Raw genomic sequence first — 22,170 nt, forward strand, 5'->3', positions numbered from 1 at the left:
GTCTAGATTTTTGTTATGGATTGAATTGTGCCCCTCCCTCCCAAAATATATACTGAAATCCTGGCTATATGCTGTTATGATTCAATCATATAATTACATCAGTTGGCCCTGGACCGGGCAGATTACCTTACATAAGGTAGCCTAATGTAACATAATGCAATCACCTCCCAAGATGCAGTCTAATGTAAAGTCAGGAAAGGTGTACCTCTGGGTTGTATCTTTTCACCATATCTATTCAGTCTGTATCCTGAGCAAATAATCCAAGAAGCTGGACTATATGAAGAAGAACAGGGCATCAAGATTGGAAGAAGACATTAATAACCTGCATCATGCAGCTGACACAACCTTGCTTGCTGAAAGTGAAGAGGACTTGACGCACTGACTGATGAAGATCAAAGACCACAGCCTTCAGTATGGATTACACCTCAACATAAAGAAAACAAAAATCCTCACAACTGGACCAAAAAGCAATATTATGATAAATGGAGAAAAGACTGAATTATCAAGAATTTCATCTTACTTGGATCCACAATCAACACCCATGGAAGCAGCAGTCAAGAAATCAAAAGATGAATTGCATTGGGCAATCTGCTGCAAAAGACCTCTTTAAAGTGCTAATAAGCAAAGATGTCACCTTGAAGACTAAGCTGAAACTGACCCAAGCCATGGTGTTTCCAATTGCCTCATATGCATGCGAAAGCTGGACAACAAATAAAGAAGACTGAAGAAGAACTGACGTCTTTGAACTGTGGTGTTGGCAAACAATATTGAATATACCATGGACTGCCAAAAGAACAAACAAATCTGTCATGGAAGAAATACAACCAGAATGCTCCTTAGAAGCAAGGATGGTAAGACTACGTTTCACATACTTTGGACGTGTTATCAGGAGGGATGAGGCCCTGGAGAAAGACATCATGCTTGGTAAAGTAGAGGGTCAGCGAAAAAGAGGAAGGCCCTCAAGGAGATGGATTGACACAGTGGCTGCAACAAAAGGCTCACGCATAACGATGGCACAGGACTGGGCAGTGTTTTGTTCTGTTGTACACAGGGTCACTTTAAGTCGGACTGGACTCGTTAGCACCTAACAGCTACGACAATGTAATGTAATGCAATCACCTCCCATGATGCAATCTAATGTAATGTAATCAATCAATCAGATCAGGTCATACCAGTGTAGGCTGGATCCCAAACCTAAAGACTTCAGAGATATAAAAAGAGAAGATTAAACACAGAAGGGGAGACAGATGCCATGTAAAGATTGTCTACAGGGCAAGGAACCAAGGAAGGCTGAGATTACCTACAAGGAAGGGATCAACCGAAGCCCTGGTCTGGACTTTTAGCCTCCAGAATTGTGACAAAATAAACTTTTATTCTTTAAAGCTACCTATTTGTGGTATTTGTGTTACAGCTAGGAAATTAAGATAGCTATTAAAAGAGAAAAAAAAGAGAAATTATAAATACACAATAAAGACATTTAATAAATTCAAAAGTTGCTTTGCCAAAGACAAGCAAAATAGTCTTCAAGATTAACCTGAAAAGATTAACCTCCTGCTAGATTAATCAAGAAAAGAGATAAAGCATAAATAAACTATATTAAGAATTTTTTAAAAGCCTAAATCACGAGTAAAACAGAGATGTAAAAGATAGTAAGAAACAATCCACCAAGAAAACATAACTCTTATAAATATCTATGCACTCAATGACATAAAATACATAAACTCTAACAGCACTGAAAAGAGAAATAGTTCCACAATAATAGTAAAAGACTTTAATACAGCATTCTTGGTAAAGGACAGAACGTCTAAAAAGAAACTCAACAAAGATACAGAAGATCTAAAGACCACAATCAATCAGCTTGACTTCACAGACATATATACAACACTCCACCCAACAGCAGCAAAGTAAACATTCTTTTCCAAAGCACAGAGAACATTCTCCAGAATAGATCATAGTTTATGCCACAAAGCAACTATCAGTACATCCAAACAAAAAGTTAAAAGAAACAAAAAAAAAAGAAAGAAAACCAGGCCAAAATCAACATGTTAGCCCTACAACTCGAACAAATAGAAAGAGAGCAGCAAAAGAAGCCCGCAGGCACCAGAAGAAAGGAAATAATAAAGATTAGAGTAGAAATAAATGAAACAGGGAACAGAAAAACAATAGAAAGAATCACAAAACCAAAAGTTAGTTCTTTAAAAAGATCAACAAAATAACAAACCATTGGCCAAACGGACAAAAGAAAAACAAGGAGAAAGCAAATAACCCAAATAAGACATGAGATGGGGGACATTACAACAGACCCAACTGGAAAAAAAAAAAATCATAACAGAATACTAAGAAAACTTGTACTCTGACAAATTTGAGAACAAAGAGGAAATGGACATATTTCTGGAAACACACTACCTAAACTAACACAAACTAAAATAAAAAATATGAACAGGCCCCTAACAAGAGAAGAAATTGAAGAGGTAATTAAAAAAAAAAAACAACTCAAGAAAGAAAGCCCTGGCCTGGACGAATTCACTGGAGAATTCTACCAGAAATTCAGAGAAGAGCTCACACCAGTACTACTCCAACTATTTCAGACCACAGAAAAGGAAAAATACTTTCCGAATTCATTTTATGAAGCCAGCATAACCCTGATACCAAAGCCAGGCAAAGACACAAAAAAATTACAGATCAATATCTCTCATGAATATGGATGCAAAAATTCTCCACAAAATTCTAGCCACTAGAATTCAGCATCATATCAAAAAAATAATACACCACGACCAAGTGGGATTCATACCAGGTATGCAAGAGTGATTCAATATCAGAAAATTAATCAACAAAATCCACCAAACAGAATAGAGAAGAAACACATGATCATCTCAATCAATGCAGAAAAGGCATTCGATCAAGTCCAAAACACCCATTTCTGATAAAAACTCTCAATAAAATATACATAAAAGGGGAATTCATCAACATAATAAAGGGCATCTGGGGGCGGAGCCAAGATGGCAGACTAGGCAGACGCTACCGCGGATCCCTCTTACAACAAAGACATGGAAAAACAAGTGAATCGATCACATACATAACAATCTACGAACCCTGAACAACAAACACAGATTTAGAGACGGAGAACGAACTAATACGGGGAAGCAGCGATTGTTTCCAGAGCCTGGAGCCAGCGTACCAGTCAGGTACGGCACAAGCACAGAGACCTGCTCCACCCTCCTGAACTAACCCTGGGAGGGGGACCAGCCGGTTCCACGGGCGGCGTGGGACGCAGCCGGTAGGAGAAGTCCCCGGGAGGCAGTGACTGATCTTGGAGCAGAAAGAGCAGTATCCGAGCTGGGGAACCGTCCCGCAGGGATTTGGACTGGACGCAGGTACGCCATAAACACGGAGAGTTGCTCCACCCCCCTGAACTAACCCCGGGAAGGGGCCCAGCCGGGTCGCGCGGGTGGCGTGGGACGCAGCCGGTAGGAGAAGTCCCCGGGAGGCAGGGACTGGTATTGGAGCGGGGAGAACAGCGTCCCAGCCGGGACACTCAGTCACGGCACAAGCACGGGGACCTGCTCTACCCATCTGAACTAACCCCGAGAGGAGGCTCAACTGGTTCTCGGGGCGGCACGGCCACGCGGCTGGAGGGACAAGAAGTCCCCGGGAGGCAGCGACTGATTTTGGAGTCGAGAGTGCACCGTCCCAGTACGGGAGCCTTGACGCTGGGCGTGGGGCTGGAAGCGGAGGATCTGACCGTGACTCCAGAGGGCCAGACCCCCTGGGGGCAATCTCCACACAGCCAGCACACATAGGCGACGCTCCCGCGGGAATCTCAGATATAATAGTCATTCCATGCAAGACAAGCAACTCTGGCTATATTCTGAGGTGCTACTCTCCTAGCTCTCTGTTCCCTCCCCCACCCTCCCCAGGCGATTTCATTAACATCTGAATAGCCTGAGCCAGAGGGAGAACTCTGATAGGGATCTGACTGCATTTTTTTTTTAGCGGATTTTCTGGAAAAACTAGTTTCCCAGTGATGGCTCGGAGACAACAATCCATATCAAACCACTTAAAGAAGCAGACCGTGACAGCTTCTCCAACCCCCCAAACAAAAGAATCAAAACCTTTCCCAAATGAAGATACAATCCTGGAATTATCGGATACAGAATATAAAAAACTAATTTACAGAATGCTTCAAGACATCACAAATGAAATAAGGCAGACTGCAGAAAAAGCCAAGGAACACACTGATAAAACTGTTGAAGAACTCAAAAAGACTATTCAAGAACATAGTGGAAAAATTAATAAGTTGCAAGAATCCATAGAGAGACAGCATGTAGAAATCCAAAAGATTAACAATAAAATTACAGAATTACACAACGCAATAGGAAGTCAGAGGAGCAGACTCGAGCAATTAGAATGCAGACTGGGACATCTGGAGGACCAGGGAATCAACACCAACATAGCTGAAAAAAAATCAGATAAAAGAATTAAAAAAAATGAAGAAACCCTAAGAATTATGTGGGACTCTATCAAGAAGGATAACCTGCGGGTGATTGGAGTCCCAGAACAGGGAGGGGGGACAGAAAACACAGAGAAAATAGTTGAAGAACTCCTGACACAAAACTTCCCTGACATCATGAAAGACAAAAGGATAGCTATCCAAGATGCTCATCGAACCCCATTTAAGATTGATACAAAAAGAAAAACACCAAGACATATTATCATCAAACTCACCAAAACCAAAGATAAACAGAAAATTTTAAAAGCAGCCAGGGAGAAAAGAAAGGTTTCCTTCAAGGGAGAATCAATAAGAATATGTTCTGACTACTCAGCAGAAACCATGCAGGCAAGAAGGGAATGGGACGACATATACAGAACACTGAAGGAGAAAAACTGCCAGCCAAGGATCATATATCCAGCAAAACTCTCTCTGAAATATGAAGGTGAAATTAAGATATTTACAGACAAACACAAGTTTAGAGAATTTGCAAAAACCAAACCAAAGCTACAAGAAATACTAAAAGATATTGTTTGGTCAGAGACCCAATAATATCAGATATCAGCACAACACAAGGTCACAAAACAGAACGTCCTGATATCAACTCAAATAGGGAAATCATAAAAACAAACAAATTAAGATTAATTAAAAAAAATAAATAAAAATACACATAACAGGGAATCATGGAAGTCAATAGGTAAAAGATCACAATAATAAAAAAGAGGGACTAAATACAGGAGACATTGAACTGCCATATGGAGAGTGATACAAGGCGATATAGAACAGTACAAGTTAGGTTTTTACTTAGAAAAATAGGGGTAAATAATAAGGTAACCACAAAAAGGTATAACAACTCTATAACTCAAGATAAAAACCAAGAAAAACGTAACGACTCAACTAACATAAAGTCAAACACTATGAAAATGAGGATCTCACAATTTACTAAGAAAAACGCCTCAGCACAAGAAAGAATGTGGAAAAATGAAATTGTCAACAACACACATAAAAAGGCATCAAAATGACAGCACTAAAAACTTATTTATCTATAATTACGCTGAATGTAAATGGACTAAATGCACCAATAAAGAGACAGAGAGTCACAGACTGGATAAAGAAACACGAGCCATCTATATGCTGCCTACAAGAGACACACCTTAGACTTAGAGACACAAACAAACTAAAACTCAAAGGATGGAAAAAAGTATATCAAGCAAACAATAAGCAAAAAAGAAGAGGAGTAGCAATATTAATTTCTGACAAAATAGACTTTAGACTCAAATCCACCACAAAGGATAAAGAAGGACACTATATAATGATAAAAGGGACAATTGATCAGGAAGACATAACCATATTAAATATTTACGCACCCAATGACAGGGCTGCAAGATACATAAATCAAATTTTAACAGAATTGAAAAGCGAGATAGATACCTCCACAATTATAGTAGGAGACTTCAACACACCACTTTCGGAGAAGGACAGGACATCCAGTAAGAAGCTCAACAGAGACACGGAAGATCTAATTACAACAATCAACCAACTTGACCTCATTGACTTATACAGAACTCTCCACCCAACTGCTGCAAAATATACTTTTTTTTCTAGCGCACATGGAACATTCTCTAGAATAGACCACATATTAGGTCATAAAACAAACCTTTGCAGAGTCCAAAACATCGAAATATTACAAAGCATCTTCTCAGACCACGAGGCAATAAAACTAGAGATCAATAACAGAAAAACTAGGGAAAAGAAATCAAATACTTGGAAAATGAACAATACCCTCCTGAAAAAAGACTGGGTTATAGAAGACATCAAGGAGGGAATAAGGAAATTCTTAGAAAGCAACGAGAATGAAAATACTTCCTATCAAAACCTCTGGGACACAGCAAAAGCAGTGCTCAGAGGCCAATTTATATCGATAAATGCACACATACAAAAAGAAGAAAGAGCCAAAATCAGAGAACTGTCCCTACAACTTGAACAAATAGAAAGTGAGCAACAAAAGAATCCATCAGGCACCAGAAGAAAACAAATAATAAAAATTAAAGCTGAACTAAATGAATTAGAGAACAGAAAAACAATCGAAAGAATTAACAAAGCCAAAAGCTGGTTCTTTGAAAAAATTAACAAAATTGATAAACCATTGGCTAGACTGACTAAAGAAATACAGGAAAGGAAACAAATAACCCGAATAAGAAATGAGAAGGACCACATCACAACAGAACTAAATGAAATTAAAAGAATCATTTCAGATTATTATGAAAAATTGTACTCTAACAAATTTGAAAACCTAGAAGAAATGGATGAATTCCTGGAAAAACACTACCTACCTAAACTAACACATTCAGAAGTAGAACAACTAAATAGACCCATAACAAAAAAAGAGACTGAAACAGTAATCAAAAAACTCCCAACAAAAAAAAGCCCTGGCCCGGACGGCTTCACTGCAGAGTTCTACCAAACTTTCAGAGAAGAGTTAACACCACTACTACTGAAGGTATTCCAAAGCATAGAAAATGACGGAATACTACCCAACTCATTCTATGAAGCCACCATCTCCCTGATACCAAAACCAGGTAAAGACATTACAAAAAAAGAAAATTATAGACCTATATCCCTCATGAACATAGATGCAAAAATCCTCAACAAAATTCTAGCCAATAGAATCCAACAACACATCAAAAAAATAATTCACCATGATCAAGTGGGATTTATACCAGGTATGCAAGGCTGGTTTAATATCAGAAAAACCATTAATGTAATCCATCACATAAATAAAACAAAAGATAAAAACCACATGATCTTATCAATAGATGCAGAAAAGTTCAACACCCATTTATGATAAAAACTCTTACCAAAATAGGAATAGAAGGAAAATTCCTCAACATAATAAAGGGCATCTATGCAAAGCCAACAGCCAATATCACTCTAAATGGAGAGAACCTGAAAGCATTTCCCTTGAGAACAGGAACCAGACAAGGATGCCCTTTATCACCACTCTTATTCAACATCGTACTTGAAGTCCTAGCCAGGGCAATCAGACTAGACAAAGAAATAAAGGGTATCCAGATTGGTAAGGAGGAAGTAAAGCTATCACTATTTGCAGATGACATGATCGTATACATGGAAAACCCTAAGGAATCCTCCAGAAAACTACTGAAACTAATAGAAGAGTTTGGAAGTGTCTCAGGATATAAAATAAACATACAAAAATCACTTGGATTCCTCTACATCAACAAAAAGAATACCGAAGAGGAAATAACCAAATCAATACCATTCACAGTAGCCCCCAAGAAGATAAAATACTTAGGAATAAATCTTACCAAGGATGTAAAAGACCTATACAAAGAAAACTATAAAACTCTGCTATAAGAAATTCAAAAGGACATACTTAAGTGGAAGAACATACCCTGCTCATGGATAGGAAGACTTAACATAGTAAAAATGTCTATTCTACCAAAAGCCATCTATACATATAACGCACTTCCGATCCAAATACCAATGTCATACTTTAAGGGGATAGAGAAACAAATCACTAATTTCATATGGAAGGGAAAGAACCCCCGGATAAGCAAAACATTACTGAAAAAGAAGAAGAAAGTGGGAGGCCTCACTCTACCTGATTTCAGAACCTATTATACAGCTACAGTAGTCAAAACAGCCTGGTACTGGTACAACAACAGGCACATAGACCAATGGAACAGAATTGAGAACCCAGATATAAATCCATCCACGTATGAGCAGCTGATATTTGACAAAGGACCAGTGTCAGTCAATTGGGGAAATGATAGCCTTTTTAACAAATGGTGCTGGCATAACTGGATATCCATTTGCAAAAGAATGAAACAGGACCCATACCTCACACCATGCACAAAAACTAACTCCAAGTGGATCAAAGACCTAAACATAAAGACTAAAACGATAAAGATCATGGAAGAAAAAATAGGGACAACCCTAGGAGCCCTAATACAAGGCATAAACAGAATACAAAACATTACCAAAAATGATGAAGAGAAACCAGATAACTGGGAGCTCCTAAAAATCAAACACCTATGCTCATCTAAAGACTTCACCAAAAGAGTAAAAAGACCACCTACAGACTGGGAAAGAATTTTCAGCTATGACATCTCAGACCAGCACCTGATCTCTAAAATCTACATGATTCTGTCAAAACTCAACCACAAAAAGACAAACAACCCAATCAAGAAGTGGGCAAAGGATATGAACACACATTTCACTAAAGAAGATATTCAGGCAGCCAACAGATACATGAGAAAATGCTCCCGATCATTAGCCATTAGAGAAATGCAAATTAAAACTACGATGAGATTCCATCTCACACCAACTAGGCTGGCATTAATCCAAAAAACACAAAAGAATAAATGTTGGAGAGGCTGCGGAGAGATTGGAACTCTCATACACTGCTGGTGGGATTGTAAAATGGTACAACCACTTTGGAAATCCATCTGGCGTTATATTAAACAGTTAGAAATAGAACTACCATACAACCCAGAAATCCCACTCCTCGGAATATACCCTAGAGATACAAGAGCCTTCACATAAACAGATATATGCACACCCATGTTTATTGCAGCTCTGTTTACAATAGCAAAAAGCTGGAAGCAACCAAGGTGTCCGTCAACGGATGAATGGGTAAATAAATTGTGCTATATTCACACAATGGAATACTACGCATCGATAAAGAACAGTGACGAATCTGTGAAACATTTCATAACATGGAGGAACCTGGAAGGCATTATGCTGAGCGAAATTAGTCAGAGGCAAAAGGACAAATATTGTGTAAGACCACTATTATAAGATCTTGAGAAATAGAAAAAACGGAGAAGAACACATACTTTTGTGGTTACAAAGGGGGGAGGGAGGGAGGGAGGGAGAGGGCTTTTTATTGATCAATCTGTAGATAAGAACTGCTTTGGGTGAAGGGAAAGACAACACTCAATACAAGGAAGGTCAGCCTAATTGGACTGGACTAAAAGCAAAGAGGTTTCTGGGATAAAATGAAAACTTCAAAGGTCAGCGGAGGAGGGGCTGGGGTCTGGGGAACTCGGTTTGAGGGGACTTCTAAGTCAATGGGCAAAATAATTGTATTATGAAAACATTCTGCATCCCACTTTGAATTGTGGCGCCTGGGGTCCTAAATGCCAACAAGCGGCCATCTAAGATACATTAATTGGTCTCAACCCACCTGGAGCAAAGGCAAAGGAAGAACACCAAGGTCACACGACAACTAAGAACCCAAGAGACAGAAAGGGCCACATGAACCAGAGACCCACATTACCCTGAGACCAGAAGAACTAGTTGGTGCCTGGCCACAATCGATGTCTGCCCTGTCAGGGAACACAACAGACAACTCCTGAGGGAGCAGGAGACCAATGGGATAAAAAAAAAAAAAAAAAAATGGGATACAGACCCCAAATTCTCATGAAAAGAACATACCTAATGGTATGATTGAGACTAGAGGAATCCCAGAGACAATGCTCCCCAGAACGTCTGATGACACAGGACAGGAACCATCCCCGAAGACAAATCATCAGGCATGAAAAGGACTGGTCAGTGGGGGCGAGAGAGATGCCGATGAAGAGTGAGCTAATTAAATCAGGTGGACACTGGAGAGTGTGTTGGCAACTCTTGACTGGAGGGGGGATGGAAAGATAGAGAGAGCGGGAAGATGGCAAAATTGGCACGAAACGAGAGACTGTAAGGGCTGACTCAATAGGGGGAGAGCAAGTGGGAGAAGGGAGTAAGATGTATGTAAACCTACATGTGACAGACTGATTGGAATGGTAAATGTTCACTTGAAGCTTAATAAAAATTAATTAAAAAAAAAAATTCAAATTCACAAAGACCAGACCTACTGGTCTGACAGAGACTGGAAGAACCCCCAAGACTATGGCCCCAGACACCCTGCTAACTAAGAATTGAAGCCACTCCCAAAATTCACCTTTTATCCAAAAATACAAAACAAAAAATAACACATGTGAGGAACGTGCTTCTTAGTTCAAACAAGTATAGGAGAACAAATTGACAACACCTGCCCAAAGGCAAAGACCAGAAGGAAGGAAGATATAGGAAAACTGGAGGAATAAGAATGGGGAACCCGGGGTGGAAAGGGAAAGGGGGAGAGTGCTGAAACACTGCAGGGATTGCAGTCAATGTCACAAAACAAATTGCGTATAAATTTTTGAATGAGAAACTAATTTGTGCTGTAAACCTCACCTAAAGCACAATAAAATTTTTAAAAAGGACAAACATATAGAAGTGACAATGTTATAACTGAAAAAAAAAAAAAACTAAGAAATGTTATTGACACTTCATGCCAATAAGTCTGAAGTCAGAAACAATGAAAAATTTCTCCAAAGAAAACAACTCCTCAAACTGACTCTGAATGAAGTAGAGGGCTTGAATAGTGTAATTACTATTAAGGAAATTAAAGCAGCAGTTAAAAATCTCCCTGCAAAGAAAAGACCAGGAACAGTTTTACAAATGAGATCTACCAAATTTTCAAAGAAGTAATGATTACAGATTTACACAAACTCTTGCAGAGAATAGAATAAGAGATAATCCTTCCTGATTTGTTCTTTGAGACTTGATCCCTAAACCAGTTAAAGCAGACATGAGAATGGAAAAATTACAGGCCTATTTCACTCATGAATATTGATGCAAAAATCGAAATAAAATATTAGCAAACCGAATCCAATAGCGGATAGAAACACAATATGTCATGGCCAGGCTGTACTTATATATTAGAAAATCTATAAATGTTATTCAGAATAACAGAATAAAGAAAAAAACTCATAGATCATCCTAACATATGTAGAAAAAGGCATGCAATTAAAGGAAGAAAACACTTTAGTAAACTAGATAGATAATTCCATTAACCTGACAAAATTTATTTGTGAAAAAACTTACAAGCATCATTCTAAATGGGAAAACTTTAGGAGTAGTCTCCTCTTACTACTACTACTGAACATTGTACTTGAGGCCCTAGATCTTGTAATAAAGCAAGAAAAGGAAATTAAAGGCAAATAGATAGGAAAGAAAAAAAATAGTCTTTGGTTGTAGATGATATGGCATGACGTAGTGGTTTAGAGCTACAGCTGCTAACCAAAAGGTCAGCTGTTTGAATCCACCAGGTGCTCCTTGGAAACCACGTGGGGCAGTTTTATTCTGTCCTAGAGGGTCGCTATGAGTCAGAATCGACTCAACGCCAACGGGTTTGGTTTGGTTTTTGGATTTAATTTTTAAGAATCATAGGAGAGTTAGCAGCCAGGCTGAGTAGAAGATGAATATACCAGCAACAAAAAATGAGAAGATGTAGCTTAAAATATGACACTGTCAAGATCTAGCATAGAACAGAAATCACCCCAGAGGCTTAAAATAAAGAGACTTTAGTGAAAGGACTACTTACAAAGGTGTGGGCAGGATTAAAGGATCCAACAATGGATAGTACAGTGCTCCTACTAGCAACCTTGGGAACTCAATAGCAAGCCTAGGGCCAAAGGAAAGTCGGGAGAAAATTAAGAGCCCAATGAAGTCACCTTAGAGGAGGGGATGCCCTGTGGGACTATTAGTCCTGGAGAGAACTTAGCTACTGTCCTGGGTTAACTCAGCACAGAAGCAGAGAGGGAACAGATGGAGAAGTGCTGGAGAGGCAAAGGGTTGGTGGAGGCAATCACAGATAAGTGCAGAAAGAGAAAGTCAGGGAGAGCTTGAGTCCTTCCCACAGGGAGTTCTGTGGCACCAAACCAAGACTGAGAGAGCTTCAGGCAAAGACCCCAGGTGAACAGAGCAATCCTTTCCCTTCACTCTGCACTCTGGATGGGGTAGGGGAACTTGGAAGCGTTTGTAAACATCCTAGCTCTAACTTCTGCCCCCACCCTTCGCTCCAGCACCCCCCCTGCCAACACACACACACACACACTAGCACCCTCTTGTCCTGCTGTTCAGGACTGTTTTGCTCTGAAGAAGTACCTCTGCAGAAGATCAAAGGAGTGAGCCTGACAGATCAAGGTGTTAGTAAGCACTGCATCACTAGAAATCAAGGCATTGCAGCCGCCATTCTTTTTAGTGCACTGGGAAAGGAGGAATGGTGTAATCTTTCCCCCATCAGCCCACACCCACAGCTGGGTGGCAGAAGTAAGTCCTCAGAAGCCGGCTACTGTGCTGTGTCCATGTCCTACCCAGTACCTAGTGGTGATCAGTCCTTGCCCCACCCATGCTATTAGTCTGATAGATAATCATGGAATATCACAACAGAAAAGGCCCTTAAGTGGCTGTTCCACAGATGAGGAAGCTGAGGCCCAGAGTGGAGAAGAAACCAGCATAAGTTCCTGGGGTCAGGGGGTGGAAGACCAGAAAGAGGGCTCCCATCCTTCTCGCCGTGCAAATCTAGAGCTTCCCGTGGAGGCTCTGAGTCCTCACATCTCTGCTCAGTCATCCCGTGTCTGTTTGGCCAGTGAGGGATCCCTATCCCCTCTGCTCTCCCACAAGCCAGCCTTGTCACAGAGCTCACTTAAGGAGGGACCCGTGCCAGAGGGTGGCCCGGAGAAGAACTGGCCTGACTGAGGAGGCTGGGCCTAGCATCCAGCCAGGTTCATGAGTTTCAGAACTTCCTGAAAACCAGCCTGCCTTTCAGCTCTGAGGAACCACCTGGAACAAGGGAGTCAGCTCACCTGGGCAGCCCATGTAGCACAGGAATGAAGGCACGATTTCAGGTCAGGTGACGAGTTGGGGCTGGAAGGGGTTGGCCATGGGGAAGTTGAGAGGAGAGGGCTGTCAGGGGGCCCTGGGCTCCTCCCTGGGGCTCTCAGAGCACCTGGGCTCCCCTGGTTCAGCGCTTATCAGATGGCTGGTTGATCCTGCTCCTGTGGCTGCTTCTTCCAATAGGCCATGGGTCCTGGACAGCAGGGACTGCAGCTCATTCATCTGCGTATCCCCCCGCACAGTGTCAGGCACATGGAAAGCACTCAAGAAAATGAATGAAAGAAGCAGAAAGCTGAGTGTGGGGAAAAGCCACTCGAAGCAGCTCGGGTGGGGAGGGCAGCAATGAAGAACAGAGAACTTTATTTTCCTCTGATTTTATCATCTGTGAGCAAAGGTCTCTCTGCCTGACCTGAGGCTCAGAAGAAAGCACATGGTGGAAGGATCTGTAGAGCTACCCCTTACAGAGCACATGCCACGCGCTGGGCATTTCATTCTCATTTCATCCTCCTGTTGACCATATTAAACCAAACCCGTTGCCATGCAGTCAATTCCACCTGATAGCGACCCTACAGGACAGAGTAGAACTGCCCCATACAGTTTTCAAGGAGTGCCTGGTGGATTTGAACTGCCAATCTTTTGATTAGCAGCCACGGCTCTTAACAGTACACCACCAGGGTTTCCTTGACCTTATTAAAAAAAAAAAAAAAACACTTTGGGTAGGTACTATTATTGTCTAGTGGCTTAGAAGAGAATTTAAAAATTGCCCAAGGTACACTGCTATAAGAGGCACAGCTCAAGATTCAATACAGGTATTTACTGCTTGAGAACCAAACTTTGAACCACTGTTCATTCATTCAACAAATTCCAGCGAGCACCCACTATGTGTCAGGCATGGTTCTAAGTGCTAGAAACACAGCTGTGAACAAAACCCACAGCAGCTCTCCCCGAGAGCTTCCATGCTAGATATTGGAGGACACAGACAATAAAAATCAAACACATAACTAAGTAACATCATGTCAGAATGAGATAAACCCGATGAAGAAAAATAAGGCGGGATGAGAAGATAGAGCAGGGGTCAGTACACCTTTTCTGCAAAAGGCCAGAGAGTAAATATTTTCTGCTTTGCCAGCCATAGGGTCTCTGTTGCAATTACTCAGTTCTGCCGTTGTAGCACAAACGCAGCCATAGACAATCTGTAAGCAAAGGGGCGTGGCTGTGTTCCAATAAAACTTTATTTATGGACACTGAAATTAGAATTTCATATAATTTTTACATGCCACAAGATGTTATTCTTCTTTTGACTTTTTTTTAGCTATTTAAAAACAAAAAAACCATTTTTAGCACGGGCTATACAAAAGCATATGGTGGGCCAGATTTGGCCTGCGGGCTGTAGTTTGTCAACTCCTGGGCTAGAAAGTGACTGGAGCGTGTATATAGGAATGTGCTTTAGATGGAGTGGTCAAGGAGGGCTTCGCTGAGGAGACAGCACCTGAGCAGAGACCTGAATAAGGTCAAGCAATGAACTCTGTGCTCCAGGCAATGGGAACAGCAAGTGCAAAGGCCCTGTGGTGTGACTGGAGAGGAGGCAGTAAGGTAGAGTGGCAGGCAAGAGGTCATAGAGGTCAGCAGGTGCCAGATCATGTGGGCCTCCAGGCCTTGGGGGAACTTTGGTCTAAATGTGATGGCAAGTCACTGGGCTCTGACACTTACTAGCTTTGTGACCTTGCACAAGTTATTGAACCTCCCTGATTTTTTCATCAAAATGGGAAAAAACAACTGTACTTGTCTCAGAGGGTTGTCATAGGATTAAAGAAGCTAACATGTACAAGGGATACCCCACCCACCACCATTGAGTCGATTGCAACTCACAGCCACCCCATAAGGTTTCCAAGGCTGTAATCCCCTTTGGAAGCAGACTGCCACATCTTTCTTCCGTGGAGCCACTGGTGGTTTCGAATAGCCAACCTTTTGGTTAGTAGCCGATCACTTTAGCCACTGCATTACCAGGTCTGCTAGATAAGGGACACAGTAAGCTGTAAATGAATGTTGGCTTCAGGTATCAATATTGTTGTGATCTGCTCTGACTTATATTTTTAATAGGGTCACTCTAGCTGCTGCATGGAGACAAAAAGCTCTAGAGAGGAAAGGAGGGTACAGGGAGACCAGCTAGGAGGCAATTTTGGGCATTCCAGGGCAGATGACGGTGCATGGCACCAGTGGAGGTGATAAGGGCACTACTCGGACTGCCAAGTGGCTTTGCAGATGGCAGCTGCAGTCCTCCAGACAACCCTCAGTGAAGGTTCTGAGAAGTCTCCAATGACCAGCAAACCTGGATTCATCCCCAACACCATCACATCCAACCGCGTGAAACAGGAGTGGGGAGAAGAGGTGATAACTTTCGTCAAAACTTACCCACGATGTCCACAACGTCAGGCCGGATGAGCGGCTCCCCACCCGTAAGCCGGATCTTGTCCACGCCTTCTTTCACAAAGAGCCGTGCAAGAGCCAGGACCTCTTCAGTGGTCAGCAGGTCAGCCTTGGGGGTCAGGGGGACCCCCTCCTCGGGCATGCAGTATTGACCTGGGGGCATGGGAAGGGTCGTGGAAGTGGGTAACGGGCACAGCAGTCAGGCCTGTGATGTCCTCACTCCCCAACTCCCCCATAAGGCAGAAAGCTCTTCCTGAGCCCCATATAGACAAAGAGAAGAGACCTCCCCAAATCTGCGGGTCAAAGCAGGGTGGTGATTAGCCCTAGGCCAGATTCCATCTGGGGCTCATTTTTCTCATCTGCCCTAGTGGCACAGGGGTTAAGAGCTATGGCTGCTAAACAAAAGGTTGGCAGTTCAAATCCACCAGCCACTCCTTGGAAACTCTATAGGGCAGTTCTACTCTGTCCTATAGGGTTACCGTGAGTTGGAATAGACACAATGGCAATGGTTTTTTTTTTTTTTTTTTTTTCGGTCTGTTCATTTGGCCTTAATATCCCTCAGTGGGGGAGCTGAGGACACGGGTTAAAGAGGATAAAATAGGCTCTGAGCACAGCCTGGCCTGAGGTAGCGGGATGCCGAGATGCTGAGTCCCTCAGCATCATTCATCCTTCTTCTTTCATCTGATTCTGGCATACAAATATTAGCACATACTACCTGCATCACGTGGGGAAAGGGGCTGGGAAGTTCTCATTCAGCTGGTGGTAAAAGCTGCCCTCCTCTACAGCTACCAGTGTTGTCATAGCCATCCTATGTATTTCAGGCCATCATCTGTCCCATTTTATAGGTGGGAAAACTTAGGTACTACTTGTTCAAGGTGAGGTAACAGAATGCAGTAAATTAGGTGAGCTGGGGCAGGTGGGGGGTGCCATCTACTACACCACTTGATCCTGTAATACAGGTTTCTCAAGGGTTAGGTCAAGATCGGCTTGAGGGCCACGGAATCAAATTACCGAGCTGGATCTGGAATTGGTTTTTAAGACAGAATAGTAGCCAAACCAAAACCCACTGCCATCAAGTTGATTCCGACTCATAGCAACTCTATAGAACAGGGTAGAACTGCCCAGAGAGTTTCCAAGGAAGGCCTGGCAGATTTGAACTACTGACCTCTTGGTTACCAGCTGTAGCACTTAACCACTACGCCACCAGGGCTTCCAGGATAGTAACAGAATAGGTAAATATGTCAGAACATACTACATGCAGTTAAAGTAAATATTACTTGACTAAACATTTATTACATACACACATATACATGCATTTATTGGGCTATGAGGTTAATTAATTTCTTATTGTAAGCCACAGTGAAAAAAGAAAGAGAAAGGCAGAAAGACAGACACAGAGACAGGAAGGAAGATCAAAACTTTAGGAGTACCCCCAGCAATGGATACAGCCCCTAGAGAGCTCCCCTGAGATTATGAAATGGGTATTCTTCATATCAGTACTGGTCCCAGCCAACTGGCATAGCAGGCAGGGTTGGCCACGGGCACTGTTGTGTATTTCACATGTTTATAGTGTTCACCCCCCACATCCTGAACTTTGAGAACTGCAGAGGAACAGCACAAGAAAGGGGAGAAAAGAACCCTAAACAGAGAGAGAGAGCCAAGACCCAACTCCGAGCCGAAACCCAAAAGCCATTCTGTTTTCAAACCTAACCCCAAGTGGAATCCACCTTTCAGAATTGTAAAACTCAACATTGATCCCTATCTCAACCCTGAACCCTGCCTGGCCTGAGAGGCCGGGGGAGTGGCTGGAAAAGTCAGAACCAGGCATCAGGAGAGCAGAGGACTCCTGGGCATGGGACGATTCCAGAAGCTGCTTCAGTGGAGGCTCAGCAGTCCCAAACACAGGATTACAGGAGCCCAGAGGGGCTGAGGCAGGTGACTCACATCTGAGGTTGCACTTTTCCGTGAGGGAGATTCGCAGGTAGCTGTGCTGGCGGCCGAAGCTGTCGGTGAGGAAGGTGGAAAAGGGGGCGGCGTGCTCCCTCAGGAACTGCCTCCGCCTGGACAGCTCCTGCGGGGACAAGACAGAGAGGACAGCGTGGGCCCCTGCTCCCAGCCTGGGGGGAGGAACCAGGAGAACCCACCTGGGGCCAAGTCAGCCAACCTTAGGTCTACCGTCCCTCCCTCATCTCTGACTTGCCTACAGCACTGCTAACATTTTCACACATTCAGACCCCACTGTCCTGAGGGTGCAAGGATTCTCCTTCTCATTCACAAGATTGGGAAAGAGACTTGAGACTAGGGCATGCGGTGTGTTGCCAGCTGGGCAGCATGGTGGGTGGCAGGGACAGCAGACAGGTAAGGCATTATACCCAACCCAGGCCCGTCTTCTTCCCTGCTGCCATCTTACTACCTCCACCTCCCTCCAGGAAGCCTGTCCAGGAACAAACATTTCCAATCTCTCTTGAACAGGGTCACTGGGAGGGAATGTGCCACCTCAGCATCATGCCAAACTGAGGTGGGAGCTTGGCTTGGTTGCCAGGAGCTGGCGGGAGCTTGGCCAGAAAGGAGAAGGGATGGAGTAGGCAACTGTAAGAGGACTTTGGCTCAGGCCATACTGCTGCCTCTGCCTGGGAAATGGTGAGCCACTCTCCAACCTAGGCCTCCCCATGTGCCTTCCCTTATAACAAGGGACAGAAGGAGCTCAAAGCCAAATTGCTAACTGTGAGTTTGGGGTGTCACGCAAGCTGCCTTTCCCATAGCTACACCCCTGCTGGCTGGGGCATCCCCTCTCCCCTGAGGAAAAAATCAGGTCAAGCCATCAGGAACCGCTGGGGCTGCCCCCACCTGGGAAGGATGGTGCTTGTAGAGTGGGCTCCCCTCGTTGAGAAGGGTTTTGGGACAAGGACAGCACAATCAGGGAGACCCACAGGAGGAAGGAGGCAACAGCCCAGCCCCAAGCAAGGGAGAAGTAGAGGGCCAGGATGACCACCCCAAAAACATTGCTGTTGATTTCAACTCAAGGCTACCCGATGTGTGCAGGGGCAGAACTGCTCCATACGGTTTTCAAGGTTGTGACTTTTCAGAAGCAGATTGCCTGGCCTGTCTTCCTAGGTGCCTCTGGGTGGGTTCAAACTGCCAACCTTTTGTCTAGCATTACCTAGTAGTCAATTGCTTTTCAACCTTTATTCTTCATCCTGTCCTGTGCCAGAAGGAAGGATTACATACCCATTGTCTGGGGCCTTAAGGGGAAGAGATAGCTAGAGGCACCAAGCAAGGCCCAAACTTGTCCCAAGGAGAGAAAGGAGACCGCCAATCTCACCCTTTCCCACATCGGATCTCCCTCTCCCTAGAGAGCACAACCCGACAGATGTTGATGAGATAACTGCTCCAAGGAAGCAAACTTTGCAAAGCATCTCACAGTTTCCCAAGAAAGTTCTCTCCTTCAATTCCCACACCCACCCATAAGGCGATTATTATAACTAAGGCTTGGATGGGGTCCAAGAACACCCTAGGCAGAACCAAGATTCAAATCCAGGTCTTCTAATTCCAAATTCTAAATTCCTTCCCCTAATCACACAAGGAGAGTCCAAGAAGGTATGCAGAAAGATGATGGGGTGGGGAGAAATCACTTCTCTAGGATTCTTAGAACAAAGAAATCATGACTCCAGTGGTCTTCCATGAGGTCTACCTATGAACAGGACTCTGGATTAGGGGCAGGAACCCCTGGTTTCTGGGCCAAGTATAGCCAGACATACTGGGAAAATTCCTTAACTTCTTCAGGCTTGTTTTCCCAGTTATAAAATAAGAACATAGTATGGGCTAAGAAGTAGTCCCTGGGTTGTACAAATGGGTAACACGTTCAGCTTCTAACCGAAAGACTGAAGGTTCGAGTCTACTCCAAGATGCCTCAGAAGAAAGGCCTGGCAATCTACATCTGAAAAATCAGCCACTGAAAACCCCGTGGAGCACAACTCTACCCTGACACACACAGGTAGTCATGAGTCCATTGACTTGACAGCAGGCTCTCTTTCCAATGGGCAAAGGATGTCTGTGAGTAAGGGAGTGGAGGGGGACGGGAAGCTGGTGGGTAACCTAGGAGAGCAGAAGGCTTCAAGTTATCCTGAGGTCCAGGGTAACAACACCTATACTCTAGGAGGCAGTGGTGACCTCTTCAGACTTAGCTGATGTCAGAACCATCAGGGAGCTTAAGGAAAAAAATTCCACTGGAGACCAACTGAATTGGGAATCTCTGGGGCTGGAGTCTAGGCACTGGTGGGGTTTTGTTTGTTTTTTCATCTCCCCAGGTGATTCTAATGTGCACCAGGGGTGACAGCCATTGATCCACACAGAAGACAGAGGAATATGAGAGAGGGTGGGGGAGTGGGGAGAACCAAAAACTGCTTCCATGATTTTCCTGGGTCCATAAAACTTACCTCACTCTACCCACCCCAAAACCAGTTTCCCAAGGCTGCCAAGAAACCCTGCTCACGGCTCCATGACAAATGAGCAGCAGCCACTTCTCTGAACTGCAGCATGCTTGGATCCAACAGCCACTTCCTCCCTACGGACTCACTATGAACACAAGCTCACCCCTTGGCTTTTCTACCAGTAGCACAGGGGTGGGGCAGGCGGAGCTCCACAATGAAGAATCCCAGCGCCAACCAGAGACCGGGAGATAAGATACCAGGGAATTTGGATTCAGGACGCAGATGCACCCTCTTCACCAACAGCTCAGTCATTTGTTAGTCCAGACCCCACCTCCTCATTTACCAAGATGACTACCCCGCCCCCACCAATCTTAACAGATTGGGGGTGGCTAGGTGAGGGAGGACCTCAAAAAAATCTAGGCATTTGGAGCGGTGAGAAGACCAAGGAGCATGAGTCAGCAGAAAGCAGAGGGCAAACAGTGTGATGAGGCAATCAAGAATGGAGAATGGCGTTAGGCACGCTAGTTCTACCCGAGGGAGGGGCTGGTGAGATTTCACTTCGACACCTCAAGTGACCTCATCTAGATTCATTCAGACTCTGTACCCCTGGTGCCCAACCCAGGCTCCTACATACCCACACCCTCACCCTGCTGGAGAGACACACAAACTCACTACCTGGAGATTAACAAACTTCATCCCCTACCGCCCTCCCACTCCTTGTCCTCTCTAACACTGGGTGTCCTACTTTCATTCTTCCAATTTTTTTTCCTTTCCCTTAAATCCCTTATTGTTACGAGTTGATTTCAACTCATAGTGACCCTGTGTGACAGCGTAGAACTGCCCCATAGGGTCTTCTAGGCTGTAATCTTTACAGAAGCAGATCATAGGTCTTTCTCCTGCACAGACAATGGGTGGGTTCGAACTGCCAACCTTCCAGTTAGCAGCCGAGCACATGACTGTTTGTGCCACCTGGGCTCCTTTTAAATCCCCTGGAAGAAAAAAAATCTCAGTACCAGTCAAAGGAGTCCAGGATCCAGCAGGTGTTAACAGGCAGAACGGACAGCGACCTCCCTCACTCAGGAAGGGGTGGGGTGGGGTGTGTTGGAAGCAGTAGGACCCCAATACCCTGAGCTGTTCCTTTGCCCATCTGTGTGCGAGGCCTTTCTGCCTAGCTCGATATCTCCAGCGGCTAGTACATTATGTTGGTAGAAAGTGTTGAACCATTGTGTCAAGTGAACAAATAGGTCTATCCCCAATCCAAAGGGAAAGGCGAGGTGTGCAACGCCGAGTGACATGGTGGTGATCATTCATTTTCCGGCTGCTTTCCGCTGTCAAAACAACCTAGAGCAGTCGTTCTCAACTCTAGCTGCACATTCAAATCACCTGAAGAATTTTAGAAGTATTCATGTGAGGGCCCACCTCAGTCGCTCTGGGATAGGGCCTGGGCTCTGTTTTTTTTTTTTTTAAGTGCCTCAGCTTTCTACTGGAGCCCTGGTGTCAGGGCTGAGAGCCACACGCCTAGTGGAATTAGCATCAGGCACTACTTTAATCCAGGGGGTAGCTGTTGCAGTTATAAGCACAGACTTTGGAAAAGCCTGACTCTGTTACTGTTAGTCTGTATGAGCAAGTTGCCTAAACTCTCTATGCCTCAGTTTCCTCATCTATAAAATGGGGATAATCACACCTAATTGGAGGACTGGATGTGAGAATATAGTTCTTGCCACATAGCAGGTATTTAATGAGTGGTCACTGCAAATTTTCTTAATTCTTAGATACATATATTCATTCATTAGACACATATTCATTGAGGAGCGCTAGATGTGTGGGCTATGACCAGTTTCCTACTCCGTCAGCGTCCCCAGGCCTGAAAGATCCTGGCCTTCCGACACTACTCAATGGCAGATGGCCCAAGGCCAAGGGCTTCAGACCTGCTGTCACACCACCCTAAGCAGGACAACTGGGGTCTGAGCACCCCCAAGACCATGAGTGCTACTTCTAGTAATCAGGCACTAGTTAGTGGTTGCCATATGTTGCTGGTTCTCTTTTGTCTGGAGTTCCTGGGTGGCACAAACGGGTAATGCACTTGGCTGCTAAAAA

At 43.9% G+C, this 22,170-nt stretch overlaps 1 protein-coding gene across 3 annotated transcripts in view; it reads right to left on the reverse strand.

The window, feature by feature from the left end:
- The window catches only part of MOCS1 (molybdenum cofactor synthesis 1), a 56,471-nt gene that overhangs the window by 30,431 nt on the left and 3,870 nt on the right, over positions 1-22,170 (reverse strand). For all 3 annotated transcript variants that reach the window (XM_049891406.1, XM_049891412.1, XM_049891416.1), the window contains exons 2-3: positions 17,588-17,714; positions 15,629-15,796 (exon numbers count right to left, since the gene is read on the reverse strand). In XM_049891406.1, the coding sequence (XP_049747363.1) occupies positions 15,629-15,796; positions 17,588-17,714 (295 nt within the window). The remainder of the gene's footprint in view (positions 1-15,628; positions 15,797-17,587; positions 17,715-22,170) is intronic.

Source organism: Elephas maximus, chromosome 1 (assembly GCF_024166365.1).
Source record: "Elephas maximus indicus isolate mEleMax1 chromosome 1, mEleMax1 primary haplotype, whole genome shotgun sequence".
In the NCBI taxonomy this organism is placed as follows: domain Eukaryota; kingdom Metazoa; phylum Chordata; class Mammalia; order Proboscidea; family Elephantidae; genus Elephas; species Elephas maximus.